The sequence below is a fragment of the Coregonus clupeaformis genome, chromosome 5, assembly GCF_020615455.1.
Source record: "Coregonus clupeaformis isolate EN_2021a chromosome 5, ASM2061545v1, whole genome shotgun sequence".
Taxonomy (NCBI): domain Eukaryota; kingdom Metazoa; phylum Chordata; class Actinopteri; order Salmoniformes; family Salmonidae; genus Coregonus; species Coregonus clupeaformis.
Genome location: NC_059196.1, coordinates 28,341,381 through 28,353,597, shown reverse-complemented (window position 1 = coordinate 28,353,597; position 12,217 = coordinate 28,341,381). Strand labels below are relative to the sequence as shown.

General features: G+C 48.3%; 1 protein-coding gene across 1 annotated transcript in view; it reads right to left on the bottom strand.

Annotated features, from left to right (window-relative positions):
• The window catches only part of LOC121557653 (caseinolytic peptidase B protein homolog), an 81,960-nt gene that overhangs the window by 33,106 nt on the left and 36,637 nt on the right, over nt 1–12,217 (bottom strand). The window contains 4 exon segments of the mRNA XM_041871173.1: nt 4,602–4,765; nt 5,297–5,339; nt 5,474–5,532; nt 7,239–7,316. Of these exon segments, the coding sequence (XP_041727107.1) occupies nt 4,602–4,765; nt 5,297–5,339; nt 5,474–5,532; nt 7,239–7,316 (344 nt within the window).

Sequence of the window (12,217 nt, the reverse complement as noted above, 5' to 3'; positions counted from 1 at the left end):
CTGAGGCCTTGTATTGATTACCGGGGACTCAACAAGATCACGGTTCGGAATCGATACCCTCTTCCTCTCATGGCCACTGCTTTTGAGCTGCTTCAAGGGGCTTCCATTTTTACTAAGCTGGATCTCCGCAATGCTTACCATCTCGTGCGGATCCGGCCAGGAGACGAATGGAAGACGGCGTTCAACACGCCCACGGGACACTATGAATATCGGGTGATGCCGTTCGGGCTCACCAATGCCCCCGCAGTATTCCAAGCCCTGATTAATGATGTTCTCCGGGATATGCTTAATCTGTTCGTCTTCGTGTACCTGGACGATATCCTCATCTTCTCGAGGTCACTGAAGGAGCATGAGGGGCATGTTAGCCGGGTTCTCCAGAGGCTCCTTGACAATCACCTCTACGTTAAGCCTGAGAAGTGTGAATTTCATGTTTCTCAGACTCAGTTTCTCGGGTTTATTGTCACTCCCGGGCACCTAGAGATGGATCCCAAGAAGGTCAAGGCGGTCCACGATTGGCCCACACCTGCCACGGTCAAGGAGGTTCAACGGTTCATTGGCTTTTCTAACTTCTATCGGAAGTTCATTAAGAATTTCAGCTCGGTGGTAGCCCCCTTGACGACGCTTACCAAGGGAGGAGGGACCAAGATTCACTGGGGTCCGGAAGCAGCAGGGGCCTTCGAGGATCTCAGCGCCGCTTCACTTCTGCTCCGATTCTGGTGACCCCTGACCCAGAGAGACCTTTCGTGGTGGAGGTGGACGCCTCAGAGGTGGGGGTGGGAGCCGTCCTGTCTCAGAGGGGTGCGGATGGGAGATTACACCCTTGTGCCTTCATGTCTCGCCGCCTGTCTGAGGCCGAGCGCAACTACCACGTGGGGATCTAGAGTTGCTTGCGGTTAAACTGGCCTTGGAAGAGTGGCGCCATTGGCTTGAGGGGGCTCAGCACCCTTTCCAGGTTCTCACAGACCACAAGAACCTGGAATATCTCCAACAGGCTAAGCGGATGAACCCTCGGCAAGCACGATGGTCCCTTTTCTTTAATCGATTCCAGTTCATCCTGACTTACCGACCTGGCACCAAGAACGTCAAGCCGGATGCTCTGTCTCGAGTCTATTCTCCCGAGGTACAAGAGAAGCCCTTGGCATCGATTATTCCGAGGTCTAGGATCGTCGCACCTCTTCAGTGGGAACTAGAAAGAGGGTGCGAGAAGCTCTTGCCCATGAGCCCGATCCAGGCGGTGGTCCTGCCGGTCGCCTGTACGTTCCTCTCTCGGTTCGGGCCCGCGTCTTGCAGTGGGGTCATGAGTCGCCCTTGACATGCCATCCTGGCAGTGCTCGCACACTGGAGTTCCTCCGACGGCGGTTTTGGTGGCCGTCCATCAAGAAGGACGTGCAGGTCTATGTTGAGGCCTGCCCTGTGTGCAACCAGGGAAAGTCGACACGCCAGCGACCCCAGGGACTGCTCCATCCCTTACCTGTTCCTCGAAGGCCATGGTCACACCTTTCTCTGGACTTTGTTACGGGGACTTCCTCTATCCCAGGGCAACACCGTCATCCTTGTGGTGGTAGACCGTTTCTCTAAGGCTGCCCGGTTTATTCCCCTGCCCAAGCTGCCCTCGGCTAAGGAGACTGCGGAGCTCCTCATGAACCATGTCTTCCGGATATTTGGCATTCCCCTGGACGTGGTCTCTGACCGAGGTCCCCAATTCTCGTCCCGGTTTTGGGGGGCCTTCTGCAGGCTTATTGGGGCCACAGCCAGCCTATCGTCAGGATTCCATCCAGAGTCTAATGGCCAAACGGAACGGATTAATCAGGATCTGGAGACCACCCTGCGGTGTATGGCGGCCAGTAATCCCACGTCTTGGGCCACCTATATCATTTGGGCTGAATATGCCCACAACACCCTCCAGTCCTCAGCCACCGGATTGTCCCCCTTCGAATGCCAGTTCGGTTACAACCCTCCTTTGTTTCCAGAGGAGGAGGCGCAAGTTGGTGTTCCCTCGGCCCAGCGCTTTGTCCAACGCTGTGGCGGACCTGGAAGAAGGCCAGGTGTACCCTCCTTCGGACCTTCCAGAGATACCAAAGTCAGGCTAATCGCCACCGCCGGACGGCCCCTAGTTTCCGAGCTGGTCAGAGAGTTTGGTTGGCCACTAAGAACTTGCCCCTCCGGGTCGAATCCAAGAAGCTTTCCCAGAGATACATCGGCCCTTTCCGCATTTCTAGAAAGGTTAACCCTGTGTCGTATCGTTTAGTTCTGCCTCGCTCCCTTAGAGTTAACCCCACTTTCCATGTTTCACTCCTTAAACCTGTCTTGTCTTCTCCTTTTGCCCCCCACACAGACCCCCGCCACCTCCCAGGATCATAGACGGCCAGCCAGCCTACACAGTCCGCCGGATACTGGACTCCCCGGAGGGTCCAGAACTCTCTGCAGTATCTGGTGGACTGGGAGGGCTACGGGCCAGAGGAGCGCTCCTGGGTTCCGGCCAGGGACATCCTGGACCCAGGGTTGATCCGAGATTTTCGCACCCTGGGGCCAGGGTGTTCTGGAAGGAACGTCAGGAGTCGTTCCTAGAGGAGGGGGTCCTGTCAGCTTCCTGCTTCCCCTGTTTGTCTCCTGGCCTCTAGAGGTCAGCTGTGTTCCCCCTTTGCCTTAGTTTTTCCTCATGTGTCCTAATTAGCTTATCTATGTCACCTGTGCCTTGTTTCCCCCTTGAGTATTTTAGCTGTGTGTTTTCCCCTTGTTTCTCACTTGGTTATTGCGTCCTGTCTATGTGTCTCCTGCTTTGTCCCACCGTATCAGTCCTAGTAAGTTATTCGAAGTTATCTTTAGTTTGTTTTTCTCCCCTCGGGGAGTTGTTTTGTTTTGCCTCCTGTTTTGAACATTAAATCTACTTACCTGGAGTATTGCCTGGGGTGTTTCATTTGGGTCCTACAACATCTCCTCTGTGGCAAGGGGTAGTACCCCCAGCTCTACACATTTGAGACCGGAGTTCTAGCCCGGCTTGTGACAGGGCCGTCATGGAATTACAGTCAAGCCTTCCAACTTGTCTTGCTCCTGTGCTCCCCACTGCCCATGAACCTTGGCACCCATGTTTTGAATCCCATTGTCAAGAACTCCCTTAAAATCTGGTCCCAATTCTGAAATAGCCTTAAACAAGCAAGCTGCTTCTCTCCATTAACATCTAGTCATCTCTTCCCAGCGTCGCAGATTGACAAAGCATTCCAGTTCTGGCATAGGAATGGTCTGGTGTTATTTTATGACCTATTTGTTGATAACACATTCGTCTCATTCGATACTCTGAGGGTTGACCATAATATTCCCAATACCCACTTTTTTAGATACCTGCAAACTCGCAGCTTTGCCAAAAAACATTTCCCTTCATTTCCACTCGAGCCCACTAAGCGTCCAGTCGAGAGGTGCTTAGATCTTAACCCGTATCTGAAGGGCACAATCTCCAGATTATACGACATAATACAGAACATTAATCCGCCTTCCTTGGCAAATAGTAAATCTGCATGAGAGCAAGACATGGGTGGCGAGCTACCTGATGACATATGGCAACACAGTATTGGGCGTATCCACACCTCATCATGTTGCGTAAGGCATGGGCTCATGCAGTTCAAAGTTTTGCACCGTCTCCATTGCTCAAATGACAGATTGGCAAAAAAGATATCCAAATGTTGATCCCAAGTGTTTGAGATGGCACCAGAGTCCAGCGACTGTGGGACACATGTTCTGGTCATGCCAATCTTTCAGTGGCTTCTGGGACCCATTTTTGAGGCATTCTCACATATGTGTAATACAACAGTTAGCCCCAACCCGTTCACTGCCATTTTTGGGGGAATTTCCCCTAGACCAGAACTCTACCACGCATTAGGCGAATTTTTTTTTAGTCATTTAGCAGACGCTCTTATCCAGAGCGACTTACAGTTAGTGAGTACATACATTTTCATACTGGCCCCCCCGTGGGAATCGAACCCATAACCCTGGCGTTGCAAGCGCCATGCTCTACCAACTGAGCTACACGGGACTTATGCGATAGCATTTGCCTCGCTGCTAGCTCGCCGCCTTGTCCTCTTTCACTTGAAGTCTGCAAAACCGCCTTCCTTTATGCAGTGGGTTAAGGAGGTGATGTCATCTCTGCCCCTGGAGAAGGTTAGGTACACTGTGCATGGGTCCTGACAAAAGTTTGACTTAACCTGGTCCCCATTCATACAATACGTGGAGAGCCTGTCTTTTACTTAGTGTAACTTGTATATTTTGGTAAGCAGTCATGTCTGTTCTAGTGGCCATTATATTGTGCTGATAAGATTCAACTATAATTATGATACCGATTAAATTTTTTGTGAACTTTTTCCATTGTTTTTGTTTATATTACTGTTTATGTTTCTGTCCTATTTAATTTACTTTTCTATGATTTCCTTGTATGATGCCTTGGTGGGTGGGTGGGTGGATTGGAGGGAGGGAGGGATGGATGGGAGGGATGGGTGGGTGGATGGGGGAATGAGGGAATGAGGGGTTGGGGTTGTACTGTTTTTCTGTTCTCATATCTGAAAATCTATAAATAAAGTAAAAAAATTAATACATACGTTGTGTGTGTGTACCTCATCGAACAGTTGTAGCATGATGGTCAGTACGTCTGGGTGGGCCTTGTCCACCTCGTCAAACAGAACCACATCATTGGGATTCACCTTCAACTGTTTAGTCAGCTGACCTCCCTCCTCATGACCAACATAACCTGGAGGAGAACCTATGAACTTAGCCACCTAGAGAGAGACAGAGATGGAGAGAGGGTGGAGTGAGAGATGGAGAGAGAGTAGAGAGAGATGGAAAGAGAGAGAAAGTGAGAGAGAGATGAAAAGGGAAATTGAGAAATAATTATGATAACAGGTAAAACGCCTGAGGTAGATGAGCCTATCGAACTGAAGATGATGTCAGATTACTACTTCCTCTGATACAAAAATAATGTTTTGGGGCCTTTTGGGAACAGTGAGAGGTCCGGTTTCTTCCTTCAGATGCTGCATGCGTCTGTGTTTCTGTGAGAACCTGGACATATCTCTTTGAATTGAATTGTGGGAGATGAGAAGTTAGACAGAGCCCAAGGTCGCTCAGTCAACACAGGGTTAAACGGTTTATGACAGCGACTGGGAAGCCCTCAGCCACAGTAGATAGTGTATCCCAGCCCAAGGACATTCCTGGTTGTGGGAACATTAAGTCTCTTCCTGGTTTTGGGAATATGAAGTATCTTCCTAGTTTTGGGAATATGAAGTATCTTCCTGGTTTTGATGATGTCATAACTTGTGCTTCTCCTGGAATTCGGACATGTCCATGCGGATGAATCCCTGAGAACAGAAGGCTTGTGGTTACTGAGCAGTAATAACACACACGCACATAGGACTGCACATAATATGATCAGTATTCCTGATACAATCTGATTTTAGCTGTGCTGATGTGTGAACTTGTGTGACTGTAACACAGACCTTTTGAGGTCCTTGTGCATGTAGCGAGCCACCTGTTTGGCCAGGTCAGTCTTACCTATGGGAAGAGGAGAGCATTAACTAATCAGAGTGCAGTATGGACAGAGCGTTGAACATCAATGATTTGACGGAAATCCACTTTCAACCAAGCCTCTGAACATGCTAAAGATGATTCCACATGAACCTCTGAACATTGTAAAGATGATCTGGGTGGAATCTCAGGTAGATCTCTGAGCTGCTGATAGGCTATGAGGGGTTGTCCCTGCTATCTGATTGGTGGATCAATAACCATTTTTCCTCTATCAGAAGGCACAGATGAGTCACAGGAGGGTTGGTTGATTATAGTTTTGGCAGAACCTTCAATCATCTCTTTCTCTCTCTCTCTCTCTCTCTCTCTCTCTCTCTCTCTCTCTCTCTCTCTCTCTCTCTCTCTCTCTCTCTGTCTCCCTCTCTCTCTGCTCTCTCTCTCTCTCTCTCTCTCTCTCTCTCTCTCTCTCTCTCTCTCTCTCTCTCTCTCTCTCTCTCTCTCTCTCTCTCTCTCTCTCTCTCTCTCTCTCTCTCTCTCTCTCTCTCTCTCTCTCTCTCTCTCTCTCTCTGTCATCATTTCTCTCTGTATTTCTCTGTCTGTCAGGGATAATGTTTGGCAGTAAAATATTCCTCTTATAAATGTTCATCTCCATATGGATGGTGTGTGCATTATATTCATATGGATTCTGTGTATGTAATATCTCCAGACAGAGAGATGGGGGACTTGCTGTGTGTTAAATATTCATGTCTCCTGGCCACTGTCGCTGGAGGCAGAGAGAATATGAACACTGCCTCCCCTCCATCTATCTCCCAGCCCTGTCATATGTCTCTCTCACACACACACACACACACACACACACACACACACACACACACACACACACACACACACACACACACACACACACACACACACACACACACACACACACACACACACACACACACACACACACACACACACACACACACACAAACACAAACACACACATACACACACACACAAACACCTACCCCTCAAAGTCATATCTTACCCAGAACAACTGCTGCTGACTCTCTCTCTCTCTCTCTGTGTGTGTGTGTGTGTGTGTGTGTGTGTGTGTGTGTGTGTGTGTGTGTGTGTGTGTGTGTGTGTGTGTGTGTGTGTGTGTGTGTGTGTGTGTGTGTGTGTGTGTGTGTGTGTGTGTGAGAGTGTAGTTCTGTAGGGCTGTGGTTGAGGGGTCAGTAGAGGTCAGCTGTGCAGTCATAGCGTAGTTGCCAGATCGGTTTGTACATGGCATGACAACCAACGTCAGAGGTATAGGTTAAAACACAAACAGATCTGGCAACAAGGCTATTGTAAATAACATTTTGTAGTCTACTTATGATGTAATTGTAGGCTACTTATGATCCTTTGATATCCATTCATGCTTTTGCATATACTGTTGATATTTATAAATTGACCAAAGACATCATGCCACAGCCGGCCATGATTACAATCACCTGTGTGTGTCCAATGGAAACCTATATATATATATATACTGGTGACCTGCAGTGTTTGACATGAAATCCTGATGAAGACAGCTTGCTGTCGAAACGTTGGTGAATAAATGATTGCATCGAAGCTACTAGTGTCTTTTCCTCGTCTTATAACCAGGCTACTGCAGTCTGCCATAGAGAGGCTCCATGACATCACAGCTGAGTGGTACAAACGAGGGGAACGAGGGATGTAGAGAGAGGGATGAAAAGAGGAGTTACCGATTTCAGAGGAGCCGAGGAAGAGGAGGACGAGGGGATGTTCTTCATCATACCAGCCATTCTCCTTCCTCCTGATCGCTGTAGACAGAGCGAGAGAGAGAGAGCGAGAGATATAGAGAGAGAGAAGAGAAGAGAAGAGAAGAGAAGAGAAGAGAAGAGAAGAGAAGAGAAGAGAATAGAAGAGAAGAGAAGAGAAGAGAAGAGAAGAGAAGAGAAGAGAAGAGAAGAGAAGAAAAGAGAAGAGAGAGATATAGATGGTTAGAGAGAGGGAATTAGAGGGACAAAGGGAGGGGTTGCAGAGGAAGTATGATAAAGGAGGTAGTGGGAGGGATAAGAGCAGGATAAGGAGGAGCACTTGGTGGAGAGAGAGAGAGAGAGAGAGAGAGAGAGAGAGAGAGAGAGAGAGAGAGAGAGAGAGAGAGAGAGAGAGAGAGAGAGAGAGAGACAGAGAGAGAGACAGAGAGAGAGAGAGAGAGAGAGAGAGAGAGAGAGAGACAGAGACAGAGACAGAGACAGAGAGAGAGAGAGAGAGAGAGAGAGAGAGAGAGAGAGAGAGGAGAGAGAGAGAGCAGAGACCTCTAAAGTTGTATCCATCATTGCCTGGGGAGGGAGGGGGATAATTATCACAGGCCTCCCCACTCCCTCTCCCTCCCTCATCCCCTTCTCCTCTCCTCCCCCTCTCTTTTCCTCTCCTCCCTCTCCTTCCCCTCTCTCAGTCAGTAGGGCCATTAGCCAGAGGTAATCGTGTTAGCCTCCCCGGCGCGGCCAAAGCTAAATCAGGTTAGCATGGATCTGAGCCTCTCTCTCTCTAACACACATAGAGGAGAGCCTTGCCTACCTTACCCCACCATTACCCCAGCAAACAAACACACACTCACACACACACCGACTCACCCCCCGGGTCGGAAGGGAGGAGGGAGGTGAGGGAGGGAGGGGGCAGGAGTGAGGGAGGGAGGAGAAGAGAAATAACAGACAGGGAACTTGGGTCTGGTACCAGCTGCCAGAAACACACAGAGACATTACAATACATGTCTTCATATCTCAGAGGAAGCTGCAGTTTCTATACAACCACCAAATGAGCTGTGTCTCCACTCTGTGAGAGAGAACCCACTGATCCACCTCTCCCTGTCGTAACAGCAACATGACATCACATGATTCTCACTAGCACAGAGATAGAGGGACTGAACGATAGATGAAGAGATGGAAAGAGAGGAAGAGACGGAGAGATGAATGGAGGTTGAGTTAGCGATCATGGAGGTGGAGTTAAAAGGGGAGATGGGGTTGAGGAAAATAAGAGACAGAAGGAGAGATATGAGAGTCGGTAGAGAGATGGAGAGATGGATTGAGAGAATGAGAGATGGAGGAGTTGGTGGAGAGATGGATTGAGAGAATGAGAGATGGAGGATTTGGTGGAGAGATGGATTGAGAGAATGAGAGATGGAGTTGGTGGAGAGATGGAGAGAAGGACTGAGAGAATGGGAGATGGAGGAGTTGGTAGAGAGATATATTAAGAGAAGGAGAGAGTTGATTGTCATGAAGATGAATACTGACGCCCACAGGCTGTACTTCTGAGAGCCAGTCTGACTCACTACCTTGTGTGTGTTAAACAGAATAAATGACAGTGTAACCTCCAGGAGAGAGCGTCCGTGTTAGATGATTGAGACTGACTTTGGCAGAAGGACACACACACACACACACACACACACACACACTCACACACACACACACACACACACACACGAAGACAAAGACACACACACAAAGACACACACACAGGCCTGAGGTATTGACTAGGTCTGGTAGGATAGAGGACTGTAATCTGTAATGTGATTAGAAGAGGATCATCCTCAACAATAACTTTTAGCCTGAGAGCTGAACAAGGATCAATCTACTCCTTCCTGTTTGTGTGTGTATGTTGTGTGTGTATGTGTGAGAGGGAGATAAATGTGTGTGTTGTGTGTGTATGTGAGAGAGAGAGAGATACGTGTGTGTGTTGTGTGTGTATGTGAGAGAGAGAGATATGTGTGTGTGTTGTGTGTGTATGAGAGAGAGAGATACATGTGTGTGTGTGTTGTGTGTGTACGTGAGAGAGAGATATGTGTGTGTGTGTTGTGTGTGTGTGTGAGAGAGAGATATGTGTGTGTGTTGTGTGTGTATGTGAGAGAGAGATACATGTGCATGTGTGTGTTGTGTGTGTGTGTGAGAGAGAGAGATAAGTGTGTGTGTTGTGTGTGTACGTGAGAGAGAGAGATACGTGTGTGTGTTGTGTGTGTGTGTGAGAGAGAGATATGTGTGTGTGTTGTGTGTGTATGTGAGAGAGAGAGATACGTGTGTGTGTGTGTTGTGTGTGTGTGAGAGAGAGAGATATGTGTGTGTGTGTCTTGTGTGAGTGTGAGAGAGAGACAGAGTAAAGCCCAATAGTTTCTTGCCCCTCTCCAAACAGAGACAGTGTTTGTAGGCAGAGGCCAGTCATGAGTCATCCAGGAGGAACCTGCCTGGAAACAACAGGGAACTAGGTCTAAAACCTCTGTCCCTCCTGTCTGTGTCTGTCTCTCATCTCCTTCTCTCTCTCTCTCAACTCCTTCTCTATCTATGTCTCTCATCTGCTTCTCTATCTCTCTGTCTCTCATTTCCTTCTCTCTCTCTCATCTCCTTCTGTCTGTCTGTCTCTCATCTCCTTCTCTCTCTATATATTTCACATCTGCTTCTCTCTCTCTGTCTCTCATCTCCTTCTGTCTCTCAGTGTCTCTCAACTTCTTCTCTCTCTCTGTCTCTCAACTCCTTCTGTCTCTCTGTGTTTCTCATCTCCTTCTCTCTCTCTCTCTGTCTCTCAACTCCTTCTCTATCTATGTCTCTCATCTGCTTCTCTCTCTCTCTGTCTCATCTGCTTCTCTCTCTCTCTGTCTCATCTCCTTCTGTCTCTCTGTGTCTCTCATCTCCTTCTGTCTCTGTGTCTCTCATCTCCTTCTGTCTCTCTGTGTTTCTCAACTCCTTCTATCTCTATGTTTCTCATGTGCTTCTCTCTCTCTGTCTCTCATCTCCTTCTCTCTCTCTCATCTCCTTCTATCTCTCTGTATCTCTCATCTCCTTCTGTCTCTCTCTCTCTCTCTCTCTCTCTCTCTCTCTCTCTCATCTCCTTCTGTCCCTCCTGTCTCTGTCTGTCTCTCATCTCCTTCTGTCTCTCTCATCTCCTTCTCTCTGTCTGTCTCTCATCTCCTTCTCTGTCTCTATGTCTCTCATCTCCTTCTCTCTCTCTCATCTCCTTCTGTCTCTCTGTATTTCTCATCTCCTTCTGTCTCTGTCTGTCTCTCAACTCCTTCTCTCTCTATGTTTCTCATCTGCTTCTCTCTCTCTCTGTCTCTCATCTCCTTCTCTCTCTCATCTCATTCTGTCTCTCTCTCTCTCTCATCTCCTTCTGTCCCTCCTGTCTCTGTCTGTCTCTCATCACCTTCTGTCTCTCTCTGTCTCTCTCTGTCTCTCATCTCATTCTCTCTCTCTCTCATCTCCTTCTGTCTCTCTGTCTCTCATCTCCTTCTCTCTCTCATCTCATTCTGTCTCTCTCTCTCTCTCATCTCCTTCTGTCCCTCCTGTCTCTGTCTGTCTCTCATATCCGTCTGTCTCTCTGTGTCTCTCATATCCTTCTGTCTCTCTGTGTCTCTCATCTCCTTCTGTCTCTCTCTGTCTCTCATCACCTTCTGTCTCTCTGTGTCTCTCATCTCCTTATGTCTCTCTGTGTCTCTCATCTCCTTCTGTCTCTCAGTGTCTCTCATCTCCTTCTCTCTGTCTGTCTCTCATCTCCTTCTCTCTCTCTATGTCTCTCATCTGCTTCTCTCTCTGTCTCTCATCTCCTTCTCTCTCTCTCATCTCCTTCTGTCTCTCTGTATCTCTCATCTACTTCTGTCTCTGTCTGTCTCTCATCTGCTTCTCTCTCTCTCTGTCTCTCATCTCCTTCTCTCGCTCTCATCTCCTTCTGTCTCTCTGTATCTCTCATCTCATTCTGTCTCTGTCTGTCTCTCATCTCCTTCTGTCCTTCCTGTCTCTCTCTGTCTCTCATCTCCTTCTCTCTCTCTCATCTCCTTCTCTCTCGCATTGCCTTCTGTCTCTCTGTCTCTCTCATCTCCTTCTGTCTCTCTCTGTCTCTCATCACCTTCTGTCTCTCTGTGTCTCTCATATCCTTCTGTCTCTCTGTGTCTCTCATCTCCTTCTGTCTCTCAGTGTCTCTCATCTCCTTCTCTCTCTCTATGTCTCTCATCTGCTTCTCTCTCTGTCTCTCATCTCCTTCTCTCTCTCTCATCTCCTTCTGTCTCTCTGTGTCTCTCATCTCCTTCTAACTCTCTCTGTCTCTCAACTCATTCTCTCTCTATGTTTCTCATCTGCTTCTCTCTCTCATCTCATTCTGTCTCTCTCTCTCTCTTATCTCCTTCTGTCCCTCCTGTCTCTGTCTGTCTCTCATCTCCTTCTCTCTCTCTCATCTCCTTCTGTCCCTCCTGTCTCTGTCTGTCTCTCATCTCCTTCTGTCTCTCTCTGTCTCTCATCTCCTTCTCATCTCCTTCTGTCTTTCTGTCTCTCATCTCCTTCTCTCTCTCTCTGTCTCTCATCTCCTCCTGTCTCTCTGTCTCTCTCATCTCCTTCTCTCTCTCTCATCTCCTTCTGTCTCTCTCTGTCTCTCATCTCCTCCTGTCTCTCTGTCTCTCTCATCTCCTTCTCTCTTTCTCTGTCTCTCATCTCATTCTCTCTCTCTCTCATCTCCTTCTGTCTCTCTGTCTCTCATCTCCTTCTCTCTCTCATTGCCTCCTGTCTCTCTGTCTCTCTCATCTCCTTCTGTCTCTCTCTGTCTCTCATCTCCTTCTCTCTCTCTCATCTCATTCTGTCTCTCATCTCCTTCTCTCTCTCATCTCCTTCTGTCTCTCTGTGTCTCTCAACTCCTTCTGTCTCTCAGTGTCTCTCATCTCCTTCTGTCTCTCTCTCTCTGTCAATCA